We start from the raw sequence: 14,006 nt of genomic DNA, 5'->3' as shown, positions 1-14,006 counted from the left end.
AACCACTAGGAAAACAGCAAAGAGGACAGCTCCACCCCATGAAACTGCAAGTAAGGTCCGAAAAAACTTCTCCCATCAACGATACATTGCAACATCGGCCTCAACCAACTCCAACCTTTCAATCTCCTCCATCAATTTCAAAAACATGTCTGTAATCTTTGGTCCAACAGCTCGTCCATGAAGACAAATTGGCGGATCGACCCATTCGAAGAACCCGCACGCAGCATCCATCTGAAAACATAGAAGCTCATTTAGGGATGACAAAAAATAAGAGAAAAAAAACATCGTTAACCACATTGATCACCTCAAACCCAGACACCCCAAAAACCTTCTCCCAAAATTATTGCTCGTCCATTACGTTCTGAGGGGTGCTTGATGGCCGCAATGGCAAGTTGTAATCGCCTGACCCGAAGAGGAGCCTCTGGATGCCATCGTCTTGGAAGGAAGAAACAAAGTTGGGGAAAATGGAAACCCTAATCCTAAACAAATGCCCAAATGCCTCTTCGAATGAAGAAACCAAGTTAGGAAAAATGGAAACCCTAAAATTACCCTAATCCGGCGAACGGAGTTACTAATTTTTCAAAAAAAAAAGGGTTTGATCTCTTCAACGCAGAAACGAGGCCATTTCAACGAGGTTTGATCTCAATGGTAAAAACAACGTCTGTTTGATCTCTTCAACGCAGAGACGAGGAATTTCTGTCATCAAAATACCAACCATGGTTAGTTAGTGCAACTCTGTCGGGTTAAATAGATGGCTCATTGACGGAGGGGGGGGGGGGGGGGGGCTTAAATCCAAAAAGAACATCAGGGGATGTACTTGTCATGTTTTGAAATGCAGGGTTAGAAGTTTATGTGTCAAAAACTACAGGGAGTGTAAGTGTAATTTTCCTTTTTTTTTAGTAATGGCTTACTTTATTAAAAAAATAATAATTTACCCATAGAATGTTTTCTTGAATTATAATGGCCTATGAAAAAATGTGGGTAGACCTAGGGTTCTTTACAACCTTATAAATGTAAACTTTCCTTTAGCTTTTAACTGACTTATAATGTAAATTTCTTTAAGGAAGTGATATGCCCGTCCCTTTTTTTTACTCGGTATATCTATGACTACAGAGGGGTTGATGTACATCACGTGGGAATGATTCAATGGGCATGATTGCCAGGTACACTGCAGGTGGCTGTCCCATGGACACTGCAGGTGGCTGTCCCATGTAAAGGAAAGAGGCGAATTTATGATTTCCCTTTCTTCATATGTAACTTTCTTCATAGGGATTTGCTAGGTAATTTGGCATAAAACACCTCACATGAATGAAATGAATTAGACAAAATCTACTAAAAAGTTAGCATCTGTAGCTGTTCTCTCCCGCAAAAGTGAGGCGCAAAATGGCTTTCTTTGTATCAGTCAAATACCTTACTTAACATGCAAGTTTATTAGGGAAGTGATAAATGTTCCCTTATTCATTACTTGGGACACCCAGCTGCAAGTGTGCCTATGACTGCAGAGGGGTTGATGTACTTCAAATGAGAAGGATTTAACTGACCTGATTGCCACGCACATTGCATCTGGGTGTCCAAAGTAATGAAAAGGGGCGCATTTATCATTTCCCTCCTATTAAAGGAATCTATATATTATAATAGGGATTTGCTAGGGACCATTGCACAAGGCATTTCACGGAACGGCTGCTGCACTAGAGTAGTGTACAGCCTCATAGGCTCAGATTTTGTCTTATTCATTTAATTCATCCGAGGTGGCTGCACTCTCGGGCACTCTCGGGCAACAGCCGTTCCTCTAGATGCCTTTTGGGATGTCTCTAGCAAATTCCATTATAATATACTATTTTATAATAAGGATTAAATATATGCTCACATTCAAAATCTACTGAAAATGAAGAAAATTTAGTTAGATAAAAATTTAAATTAAATACAAACCTAACTATCTCATTTTTGGACAATGTCATTTCATATAGGTGATCGCCAATCGTGGCGGTACAGAGCTATATTCCCTAGAAATCCGGATTTTGGTCCTAAGCTGAAATTTCTAACCAAAACCGCTCACACCACTTGGATTTTAATCTCGGTAGTGCCCAGGACATCCCTCTCAGCATCATCTCAAGAAAAACAAGTAATGTTTTTATTGCAATCATAGCATATCCCTTTAATTTGTGGAAAGGAAAAAAAACCTAGGATAATTTTTTACTTCAGAAATGTTTTTATTGCAATCCAAATAGGAAAGGACAAAACAAAATCAACGGTTTAATTTCTCTTGGTGGGCCCAAATATAGAGGACCACAATTTACAGCTTCTTTGTTTTCAGTGAAAAAAGATTCGTGGGGGCCACCAATGTTTTTTGTGTGGCAGAAGAAGCGATTTGAAAGTTTGTCCTCTTTTGTCGTCCAAAAAAATGGTGCTGACGTGCCAAAATCCTATCGGTTGGCTTTGAAGTTTTCGATTAGATGAATTTCAACCTTTCGCTAGGGTTTTGGTCGGAAACTAAACGGATATCGGATTCTCTTCTCCGATACTGAAATTTCCGATAAAAATCCCTGCAAAATCTCTGAATTCACCTCACACTAGTTGCAGACCTGATCGATTTGCGGGATTTTAGAAGAAATCTATCTATTTTTTTTGTTAATTTGGCGGCATATCTCTGGTTTTCATTGGAAATCCTTCTGCTATTAGCGTGAATCTGCGTGAGGATTAATCGATCGGAGGAGTTGAATCGTTATTCTAGGATTTTGATTGGAAATAAACGAGCGATTTGATTCTCTTCGCCGATTCTGACATTCCGATCGAAATCCCTGCCAAAATCGTTGAATTTCATGCACACCAGCTGCAAATCCTATCGATTTGCCGGATTTTAGCAGAAATCGGTGTTTCTAGGGTTTTCAGGGCAAGCTGGTAGAACTTCATTTTTTTTGTCGAAATTCCTGCATAATTCTATTCGGTTTTTTTGTTAATTTGGCGGATTATCGCTGGTTTTCATTGAAAATCCTTCTGCTATTGAGAATTTTTTGTTTTATGAGCCGTGAATTTGCTTGAGTATTGATCAATCGATAGAAAGATAATCGATATTCTAGGGTTTCCTTTCATCGACGGAGATTTTTCGAAATTCCTGCATAAATCTCTTCGATTTTTTTGTTAATTTGGCGCTGGTTTTCATTGGAAATCCTTCTGCTCTTAAGAATTTTTATTGTTTAATAAGCCGTGAATCTAAGTGAGAATCAATCGATTGATCGGAGGAGGAGGAGAATTAATATTCTAGGGTTTTGAAGTAACAGAAATCGGAGATCTCCTTTCGTCAGCGAGATGAGCGGCCAAGGAGGTTCTTCTAGGAAGAGCCTGACGCTGAATAATGCTTCAACGCTGCGGAAGAAGAAATCTCTGGAGAACGGAAGCAACAATGCCGGACTGAGGCCTTCCACGCCTTCTCGTTCCTTGTAAGCTTTCAGTTGCACTTTCTTTGTCCTATACACTTTGGAACATTTTGTGCTAATCCAAATAATTCAAATGTGTTGAATAAAAGCCTCGGGTAGAAACAGTGAGAAAAGACTTGATAGCTAGGAACAAAACAGAGAACATGACCTTGGATTGGATAGGATAGAATGGAAGAAAATGATTCATGTAGAAGAACTCAACTAGAGCCAGGATTAGAGTCGCGTAGATTCCTTTCACCTTCTTCGTGAAATTTTTCTAAAGGATTCATTTAGCCGCCCCAACTAGTTTGATGATGTTTGCTTTGGTGCTCTAGTATGAAACTTGCCATCTGTGAGTTAGGATAGATTGATGACACAGTCCTGTTTTAGGTTGTTTACTAGTCCAAGATTGGAACTTGTTGCTTCTGCTCATTGTTGTACTAATCTCTTCATTCAGAATTTTTGGCTGTTTTACTGTTACGTGTTTGAAGGCAGCTATACCAGTTTTGAACATTATTATTGTTATTCTCAGTGCACTATGGATACATGAATTGCAAAGTCACCACAAATAAAATGAAAAGAGAAAACACTGACTAGGTTATTTTCAGCTAGTCATGACACATGAGAGTTCATATTTGTTGTATTTTATGGATACGTTATTTATGTAGTTCTCTTATGCATTTAACGTAATGGGTTTCGGTCTTCATTATTCATATATAAAAGAAAATTAAATAAGTAAATATAATTGGTTTTCTTTTTGCTGCTTTACGTTTTTAAGAGTTGGTATTTTTTAGAGATCCCCCACCCCCATGCCCACCAACAAGCATAGTTTTAAATTTCAGCCGAAATCCGAAATTTTGACCGAAATATTTCATTTTGGTCTGGGCTGAAACCGAAAGTATATTGAATCGGATTTTTACATGATTTCTCCGAAATTTCCCCGAGATCAGAAATTTCAACCAAATTTTCATTTTTCATCCTTATTTACAAAATTTCTACCAAAATGTTAATGATTTCCACTGAATTTGAAGATTTCCACCCAAATTACTGAAATTTCCACCGAAATTTTATACAATTAGGTGGAGATTTTTTTAAAAAATGAAATTTTTGTAATTTTACATGGTTTCGGTCGAAATTTCCACCAAAACCAAAATATTTCGGTTTCGGTGGTCGCCGCAACCGACACCGAAACCGACATTTAAAACCTTGCCCTTAAGAGGCCGCTAAATTATGAATGCTCATCTAACTGTTCCATGATCTAATCATAATTTTGCCTTGATATCTCAAATAGTGTATATGTTGATGCTGATTGTATGAGTTCCTTAAATTTCAGTCTCATCATGAGTTTTTGGGTGTGCATCTATCCAACTGTCTTCTATATATATGGCTTATGACATAATCTTCCTGTCATCTGCAGAACTTGCTTTTATGGTAGTGGCTTCTCTTTTCCTTTTCTTTTTTTTTTTTCTATTTTAATTGGCTGAAAACTGAAAATTCGTTACACTGATTTTAATAAGAATTAAGCATCGGTAACTCACAAAGTCACAAGTCACAAGTCACAACCTCATGCACTGGGCGACCTTCCTATTTTCCCACCACCGTTGTTGAAGGATGCCTTTGAGGAGGAGGGGGTTCGCTCGAGGGCACGGAGTTTTGGTACTCATGCAAGTGGGTTAGATGGATCTTGTCATTCTTTTCGTTCTCGCCCCCAGCTTGCCCACCGAAAACTGTATATGTGAAAAAGGTGAAGTTCACCCCAAAACCCGCTTCAAAAAATCCTTTACCCAGGGGATCTCTCCCAGAGCTCAGCCGGTTCGGCATCTACTGAGCTAATAACTTGTCTTTATTTTGAAGTGGTCGGACTTTCCCAACATTTTTCATATTTCTTGCTCCGTTGAAACGACGGGTAAGTACCGGCGGCATATATTGAATGGTCAGGACCACCACTTGTTAGCTGGAAATATGGTCTAATACTAATAGTACGGGGAATAACTAGGGCCTTGACCTGTATAAATTTAGCTAGGAGAATAAGGAACCCATACCATGCTCTTGATACTTTTTTCCCAAATCATTTGATATTCAGTTGCAAGGTTGCTATGTTGGATACATTTTCTTCTCTGAAATCTGTATTATGCATAGTGAACTATTGAGGACAAACAACTTCCTAAGCATGGTGATCATTTTTAAACTGCGCACTGAGAAACATTGTTGTGGCTTTCTTGATCTAATGCTTCCAGTCGTATTTTCTCATTCTTGGTTATTTTATACACTTATAGCAACTATCGAAGTATTCACATGCATATGCAGGTTTATTATGAAGAGACGCTCCTTAAACTCTTAAAAGTGTTTCAAGAGGGTCAAACATAGGTTTTACAGACTTCTGAATGCTTTCATTGACCATAGAACAGATGGAGAACATTTGTGCAATACAAACACCCTTAACCCTATTTACAACTCTATCCATATAAGCGCACGACCACATGTACCAGAATGTTGTGGAGCATATGTAAATATAACAATGCCTTTATTATACTAGACAGATATTTATTCCTCCATCTTTTGGAAGCAGGGCTCCGACTGGTGAGCGGACAGTTAAGAGGTTGCGATTGTCTAAGGCTCTGACAATACCTGAAAATACAACCGTGTTTGAGGCTTGCCGCCGGATGGCCACTCGCAGGGTTGATGCCGTTCTGCTAACTGATTCAAATGCTTTGCTTTGTGGCATCCTAACTGACAAGGTTCATATGCTTTCTTTTCTGTCTCCTATTTAGTGATATATTAAACACTTTGCTGCAGCACCTGAAGCCTTCATGTATTTTTGTTGCCGAAGGATATAGCGACACGAGTCGTTGCTCGCGAATTAAAGCTTGAGGAGACGCCTGTTTCCAAAGTCATGACAAGGAACCCAGTTTTTGTCCTTTCAGACACATTAGCTGTGGAAGCATTGCAGAAGATGGTGCAAGGTTTTTTAAGGCTGTTGGGAGTTTCACATGCCTCTATGAAACTCCTCCCCTTTGCTCACTATCACAATATTTGTTTTGGCAGGAAAGTTCAGACATTTGCCTGTAGTGGAGAATGGTGAAGTAATTGCCTTGCTTGATATAGGAAAGTGTCTGTATGATGCTATTGCACGTATGGAAAGGGCTTCTGAGAAGGGTAAAGCCATTGCAGCGGCTGTTGAAGGCGTGGAAAGACATTGGGGAACTTCTGTTTCTGGTGGGTACAGAATGTTACAGTGAAAAAAATTTCTGAGCATTTTTTTGTCCAGCTACTTCTTTTTCTTATCTTCCATTGTGAACTACCTTTACATTTGATAGTTAATCACGTCCTATGGATTAGTGATGTTAAGAAACATAAGTTTCATGCCCACACGCATTATTGCTTGGCTGCTGTGCAGGTCCTAATACGTTCATTGAAACTCTTCGTGAGAGAATGTTCAGGCCGTCTTTGTCCACCATTATCACAGAGAATTCAAAGTAGGTAATATCCTATTTTGCATTGTATTTAATTTTTTTCTGCTAATTTATTCTGGCACTGATTCTTTCATGGAGGGATCTGGTTTAAACTACTTTGATGGAGAGTGGCGTTTTCAGATTACTAACAGTTTCGCCAACTGATTCGGTGTTATCTGCGACAAAGAAGATGCTTGAACTTCGATTAAGTTCAGCTGTTGTAACAGTTGATAATAAACCACGGGGAATACTCACGTAAGCAACTTCTCAATCTCAAAATGAAGAAAATATTAAAATTTTTAAAATTTATTGTGAGCTTAGCTTAATTTATAATTTATTAAAAAAAATTGTGAGGTAATTCATGTTTTCTTATGCATTTTTTTAAATTATGTAGATCAAAGGACATTTTGATGCGTGTCATTTCACCAAATGTTTCTCCAGAGTCGACTCCTGTAGAAAAGGTTTGTGCTATGCTTCACTGAGTATGTCAGCGGAATTTTACACACTCTATATATATATATATATATATATATATATATATATATATATATATATATATATATATATGAGGAAAAGGATTGTACGCTTGAGTGTACCAAGCTTATGGTACGCTCGAGTGCCCAATCACATGGGTCCCACATTTTTTGTGGTGATCCAAAGCATTCATTTGCAAGGCCCTATCATAGATAGGGTGTGTACCAAAAATCAGCTCCATTGAATCATCCTAACCCCTCCAAAAGTGGAGGGCAAAAATGGGCAGATTTGTGGTCATTCCATTTTGCCCTCCACAAATGGATGGGTTAGGATGATCCTATGGAGCTGATTTTTGGTACACACCCCATCTATGTAAGGGCCTTTCAAATGAATGCTTTGGATCATCCTAACAAAGTGAGCCCACTTGTGATTGGGCACTTGGTACGCTCGAGCGTACAATCCTTTTCCTCTATATATATATATATATATATATATATATATATAACCAACAAAGAACTGTACGGACCACATCATAGGTTGATCCAGACCGTCCATGTGATGGAACACAACATCAATAGGTTGTGCCAGTAAAATCATTTCCATAGGTTGATCCTAGCCCTCCAATCTATAGAGGTTTCCATAATTAAAAAGCATAAAGGAGGGGGGTAGGATTGAAATTATGTGGCTTTAATGGGTGCCTTTGTTAAAAAGCATAAAGGAGGTGGTAGGATTGAAAATATGTGGGTTGAAAGGGTGCCTTTGTTAAAAAAAGTAAAATAAAGTGATGTGTAATTCTCATAGAATTTTGGGAGAAATTCAAATAATTCTCTTCTTTTCTCTTCTGCTATATATATATATATATATATATATATATATATATATATATATTCCATAGATTGCTTATGTGTCTGCTTTAAGGGAAGGACTTGTTAGCATTTGTCTAAAATTCTTTGGCCAAATATTTCTAAATTTGTTTCTTCAGTCCTTACTAATAGTTGTTATTAATTGATCATCTTTGAACATCCTGTAGATTACATTTCCCTGGTATATCTCTTTTTCCAGTAAGACTTGCCAAAGCATTATATGTGTTGCGGCTGTTGAACATGTTGTCTTATCCTATATTGACTAAATCAAAGTTTTCCTTTTTCTCTAACCCCGAACTGTTGGTTTTTGATATCCAGGTCATGACCCTGAATCCTGCATGTGGTACTGTCGATACGCCTATTGTTGATGCTCTGCATATAATGCATGACGGGAAGTTTTTACACCTTCCTGTTGTGGATAGAGGTATCTTTACTTGTAAATTAAAGGAAAATAGAAGATAATTTTTTATACTTAGGTTTTTTGATTTCTTATTATTAAGATAAAGTTTTATACTTGATTTTTGTGATTTCTTAGTATTATTTCTGACTAGATTGAATGATCTGTACCAGATGGAAACATTGTTGCTGTTATTGATGTAATTGAAATCACCCATGCTGCTGTAGCCACGGTAGGTTGCCTCTCTTCTCTTAATAGGGCCAATTATGATTGGACTTTATTTTTTGTAATTCAAATAACATGAACTCTTCCTACGTCTTTATCATTTATGGTGACAGAGTTAATTCTCACAAGTGAATTACTGATGGATGACGCCTTTAGCCTTTCTCAGATGTCATGTGCTCTTATTGTTTTGATGTCCTAAATGCTAAATTCATGTTCCTAAAAAGTGTATACGTAAATATACATACATATGTATCTCTCTCTCTCTCTCTCTCTCTATATATATATATATATATATATATATATATATATATATATATATATATATATGAGAAAACGGTTCCTACACATATGTGTAGATAAGTTATCTACACACTAGCTTAAAATACAGTGGGGGCCACATTATTTGGGTGATCCAAACCATTCATTTTTAAGGCCCTCACATAGATAGGGTGTCCACAAAAAATCAGATCCATAGGATCATCCTAACCATTTGAACTGTGGTGGCAAAAAATAGACTAATTTGTGAAGGTTTAAAGACATCCATTTTACCTCCACAAATCGTAGGGTTGGGATGATCTTATGGATCTGATTTTTTGTAGACACCCTATCTATGTGAGGGCCTTTAAAATGGATGGCTTGGATCACCCAAACAATGTGGGCCTCCACTGTATTTTAAGCTAGTGTGTAGAGAACTCTCTACACATATGTGTAGGAACCGTTTTCTCTCTCTCTCTCTCTCTCTCTCTCTCTCTCTCTCTATATATATATATATATATATATATATATATATATATATATATATAGAGAGAGAGAGAGAGAGAGAGGCTATTGATATCGGTGCACAACCATGTTATGATAATGAGCCAAACTCTTGTTGTCGTATCTGCTTTAAGCATGCAATTACAACCTCTGAAAAGTCGGCTGTCGTTGGATCTAATATCAAGGTCAGCGTTGTGTTTTTTTTTGTTTGAATGGGGGAAATTTTTTATTAAAAGAAACGAGAGGAAGCCTTAAGACTGAGGTGGTCAGATACAAATATGAGTACAAATGGCAACAACAGAGAAGCAGAGCCCTTAACATGGAAGATCGTCAAAAATCTTCATGAATAAATGATGGTTAATCATTTATTCATCTGTCTCTACCAACACCATCTGTAGCTAATCTGACGGCCTTACTATTATTCGAATCTCCGTACATGAATAAATGATGGTGAAATTCCCACCAAACGCTCCTGAATCTCGTTGAAAAAGTGGCGAATCTCCAAGGGTTGGGGTAGCTTTTCTATAGCCACCGAATGACGTTGAGAGAATCCCCCTCAATGATTAGACGACTCAAGTTGCTCAGATCTGCATTCCTAATTCTCTGGAGAACAGCCCTTACCTCCACTTCATTAGAGTCAGTGACTCCAATTGGGCTCTAGAAGGCCCACCTGGTAGTACTGAACTTGTCTCTCTAAGAATGCCTCATACTCCTATTGGATCTATGTTGCCCACACTAGAACCGTCTAAGTTGAGCTTTAAATGGCCCGGGCCAGGGATCCACTTGGGCGCAGGTCAGCGCCCTAATACACAAAATAATAACCCATCAAATACAATAATCTTTCTTTTCATCAACGTCAACGTCATCATTATCGTCATAGCAGACGACCCTTCATTTTCACCCTCGTTATTACCATCATCATCATCATACTCCTCATCAACTAGCACATGATGACAATGTACTCATGTACTACAGCTTTACCTTTAACTTTACTTCCATTAAGGTATAAAATTATTACTTATTAGAAGTCAATGGTATAAGTAGATTATAGACTTAAAAAACCTAGAAGTAGAAATTTTACTCACTTAGAATAGCACTCTTTTTCATCTTAGACGAATGGTCTGGATAGCAGTGACATCAAACAAAATGTCAGTATCTTATAATCAATATGGATCACTAGGAAGAGCGTGGTCTTCCTTCTCAACGAACCACTCATCCGGATCAATATTCTAATTCCTGCTTTGGCTTCTCTCTCTGAATTTTGTGTTACATAACATAGATTAGAACATCTAACTTTTCTTGCTCTAGTCTATTCCTCTTTTTTGGATGGACTTGTAATCAAAAGTCAAAACTATTCTAAAATAAAATAATTCTTATTCATAAATAAAAAATTCATAAAAATGAAAATTTTAAAATTAAATAAACTAAATAAATTACTGCATCAAAATGCACTCCATTCATCTCACAGCCTGAAACACTGCATGCGAGGCGAGGCTTAGGACCCTTGTAATAAAGGCTGACAATTTTGGCGTCTTGCATTCAAAGCAAATCACCCCCCCCCCCCCTCCCCGTCACGCGCGCGCGCGCACCCACCCACACACACACACACGACCACCACCACCACTCACTCACTCACTCACTCACACACACACACACCAAAAAAAAAACAAATTTAACTACAATTAGTAGATGGCATTTTAGATAACGCAATGAATAAAGAAATCAAGACAAGATATCAAATCAAGTAACAACTAAATACTTAAACTAAAAAGTACATGGAGAATGCTTGTACGAGTGCTAAACTCTTCCTCGGCCTTGTCGTATAGATCAAGTTGGACATCCGTCTTAGTACACTGTCTAATGTCCATGCCCAGCAGCCTATCCATACATTTTTATAGGTCATCTTTACTTCATACATCTTGAAGAAGCCATATGAGTATCTGAGTTCAAGATTTAGGTAGTACTGTAGTAGCCAACTGCGTGATGTAACTTGTCCATCCATCTGTCAGATATCTTCCTTCAAATAGGAAGATATTTTCATTGGTTCTCCTCACAATTAAACCGAATCTTCTCCTTGAATGAATCAATCAACTCATAATAAGGCTCATAGCAGGCCTCTCCTCTAAATCCACCTCTTTTTGCATACCAACTAATGGAACCGCAGTCCTAATTCAATAGGCTACATGTGACCTAAAGCTAGGATCAAACAATAAAACTGTGCATGGCTTCTCAACATTTACTTTCTGGGTGTAAGAACTGGTAAAAGTATAAAAGATAAATAACGCCTTTCTCCAACAGCTTAAGCTTTTGGAGAAGTTGGTAAGTTAGCATGGTATCAGAGCCAAAGGTCTCGAGTTCAAACCTCCCGGATAGCAAAAACCCACATGCGATGGTCGACCCAAAGTGGGACCACATGTGCCACGTGTTTGCCAAATGGGCCACACGTGCGGGGGAGTGTTAAAAGTATAAAAGATAAATAACGCCTTTCTCCAACAGCTTAAGCTTTTGGAGAAGTTGGTAAGTTAACAAGAACTATGGTATGAACCTCAGAAGAAAATAATGATGTGTTAGCCCAAGGGTTCAACAAGTACTCCTTTTTTGAAATGGTTCAACAAGTACTCCTATTGATATGTTTTGATGATTAACAAACCCAATTTGTCATAAAATGGTTTTATATACTAATGATCTTCTATGTCTAAGTGAATGTGTTTCAAGCATTAGTTCCTTCAAGATTGCACAATCAATGATCAATTTATTCAAGCTCAAAGTGAAATCAAAGTCATGAAGGCATCAACAAAGGCATATCAAGGGACCATCAAGGCAAGATTGAATTCAAGCCCAAAAGACAGAAATCAACTCAAAGGTCAAAGCTATGCTCAAGCATCAATGGAGTTGATAGAAGATGAGTCAAAGCATCTCCAAAGTGCCAACAAGATTGAAGACTATGTTGTATTTAGAATGTAATGGTCAATCATGCACTAGCAAGGTTAAAGGCACAAAAGAGAGATTAAAATCAACCTAAGATGAACCTAATTGGACAAGTGAATGATCATGTTGATGTCCTCACTCTTTTGACCCACATGACGTTCCATTTAACAAGAAACATGTGAATTCCGAAGGCTTAAAACAAATCAGCTACCAAAACTTGAAACCTTGCTGAAATAGCCTTCTCAGAACTCCGAGAAAGTGTCTGTTTGAAAAAATTATAACATAACGGTCAACTCGGAATTCCATGCGCGGATTCCGAGACGGCCGTTGGGGAGTCTAAAAAGGTCATACCTGTGACTCCCCTATATATATGGACTCTTGTGCCTTAAGGAGAACACTTAATGAAAAAAAACCTAACATTCCTTGAGCATTTAAAGGCATATTTACTCATTCTAACAAATTTTTTCACCCTCCTCTCTTCTGCCTTGATTTTAGATTGTTCTTGAGAGACCTTAGGTTCTTTATTTGTTCATCTTCTTCTTGAGTGAGAGTGAGTGTATTCTACTTGTAATCAGCCTACTAAGAGGCAAGTGTGCTACATTACTTCTCTTATAGATTGTACTCGGCAACGAAGGGCGCCGTATTCAAGACCCTTGGAGCTTGAACGCTCGGATTGTACTTGGCAGAAGGAACGCCGTATTTAAGTTCCTTGGAAGATAGTGGATACCTCAAGGAGACAAACTTGAGAAGAGTGGAGTAGGTTTTAGGTTTAAGACCGAACCACTATAAAAATCATTGTGTCAAAACTTCTTGTCTCTTCCTCTCTACTCTTGTGGTAAGTGCTCAACTCTTGTGTTTGAACTTTATTCCAAATTTTTCTAATCAAACTAAAACTAGTGCAAAAAAAGTTTTTAAATCCTTAAATTTCAAAAGAATCCCAATTCACCCCCCTCTTGGGTTGCTAAGTGAAATTTCACTTGGTATCAAAGCATAGGCTCTTATATATGATTTCTCTTGAAAACCTACAAGGGAAAGATCCAAATGGCAACCTATTCTCAAAGTAGTGAGGGGCAATCCACTACTAGACCTCCCTTCTTCAATGGCTTAAATTATCCCTATTGGAAAGCTAGGATGAGAGTCTTTTTAAAATCCTTAGATTTGGAAGTATGGAGAAGCATTCAAAATGGATATAAAAAACCTAACGTTAACATGAATCTATGGGATGACAATGAAAAGAAAGAATCCACCATTAATGCTAAAGCAATGAACGCCTTGATTTGTGCCTAATCTCCCGAGGAGTTCAACCGAGTTTCTACTCTTGAAACTGCTAAGGAGATTTGGGATATGCTAGAAGTAGCTCATGAAGGGACAAATCAAGTCAAAGAGTCAAAGATGAATCTTCTCTTTAGAGAGTGTGAACTTTTCATGATGGACCCTAATGAAACCATTGTCGAAATGCACACTAGGTTCACAAACATAACCAATGGTTTGAAAT

At 37.9% G+C, this 14,006-nt stretch overlaps 1 protein-coding gene across 2 annotated transcripts; it reads left to right on the top strand.

Annotated features, from left to right (window-relative positions):
• Nucleotides 1-2,405: 2,405 nt before the first annotated feature.
• LOC143889879 (CBS domain-containing protein CBSCBSPB5-like) lies at nucleotides 2,406-8,918 on the top strand. Of its 2 annotated transcripts, none has more exons than XM_077394271.1 (10): nucleotides 2,406-2,898; nucleotides 3,273-3,437; nucleotides 5,983-6,151; nucleotides 6,244-6,376; nucleotides 6,459-6,629; nucleotides 6,811-6,889; nucleotides 7,007-7,120; nucleotides 7,260-7,326; nucleotides 8,521-8,626; nucleotides 8,773-8,918. In XM_077394271.1, the coding sequence occupies exons 2-10, from the start codon at nucleotides 3,307-3,309 to the stop codon at nucleotides 8,901-8,903; spliced, it is 1,101 nt and encodes a 366-aa protein (XP_077250386.1). In that variant the 5' UTR covers nucleotides 2,406-2,898; nucleotides 3,273-3,306; the 3' UTR covers nucleotides 8,904-8,918. The 2 variants fall into 2 exon arrangements, with proteins under 2 accessions (XP_077250386.1, XP_077250385.1); XM_077394270.1 differs by having other exon boundaries at nucleotides 2,407-2,898; nucleotides 3,279-3,437.
• Nucleotides 8,919-14,006: the final 5,088 nt, after the last annotated feature.

Source organism: Tasmannia lanceolata, unplaced genomic scaffold (assembly GCF_043159265.1).
Source record: "Tasmannia lanceolata isolate RefF3 unplaced genomic scaffold, GAP_Taslan_0.1 ptg000013l, whole genome shotgun sequence".
Lineage (NCBI taxonomy): Eukaryota > Viridiplantae > Streptophyta > Magnoliopsida > Canellales > Winteraceae > Tasmannia > Tasmannia lanceolata.
Note: the sequence above shows the minus strand (reverse complement) of the source record. Positions and strands in the feature narration are given on the sequence as shown.

What these genes read in the sequence shown, in the direction of transcription:
- LOC143889879 (XM_077394271.1), top strand. Translation starts at nt 3,307, where the DNA reads ATGAGCGGCCAAGGAGGTTCTTCTAGGAAGAGCCTGACGCTGAATAAT. An exon ending in TTGGGGAACTTCTGTTTCTG is followed by an intron (nt 6,630 to 6,810) that starts GTGGGTACAGAA and finishes GCTGCTGTGCAG; the next exon opens with GTCCTAATACGTTCATTGAA. An exon ending in AGTCGACTCCTGTAGAAAAG is followed by an intron (nt 7,327 to 8,520) that starts GTTTGTGCTATG and finishes TTTGATATCCAG; the next exon opens with GTCATGACCCTGAATCCTGC.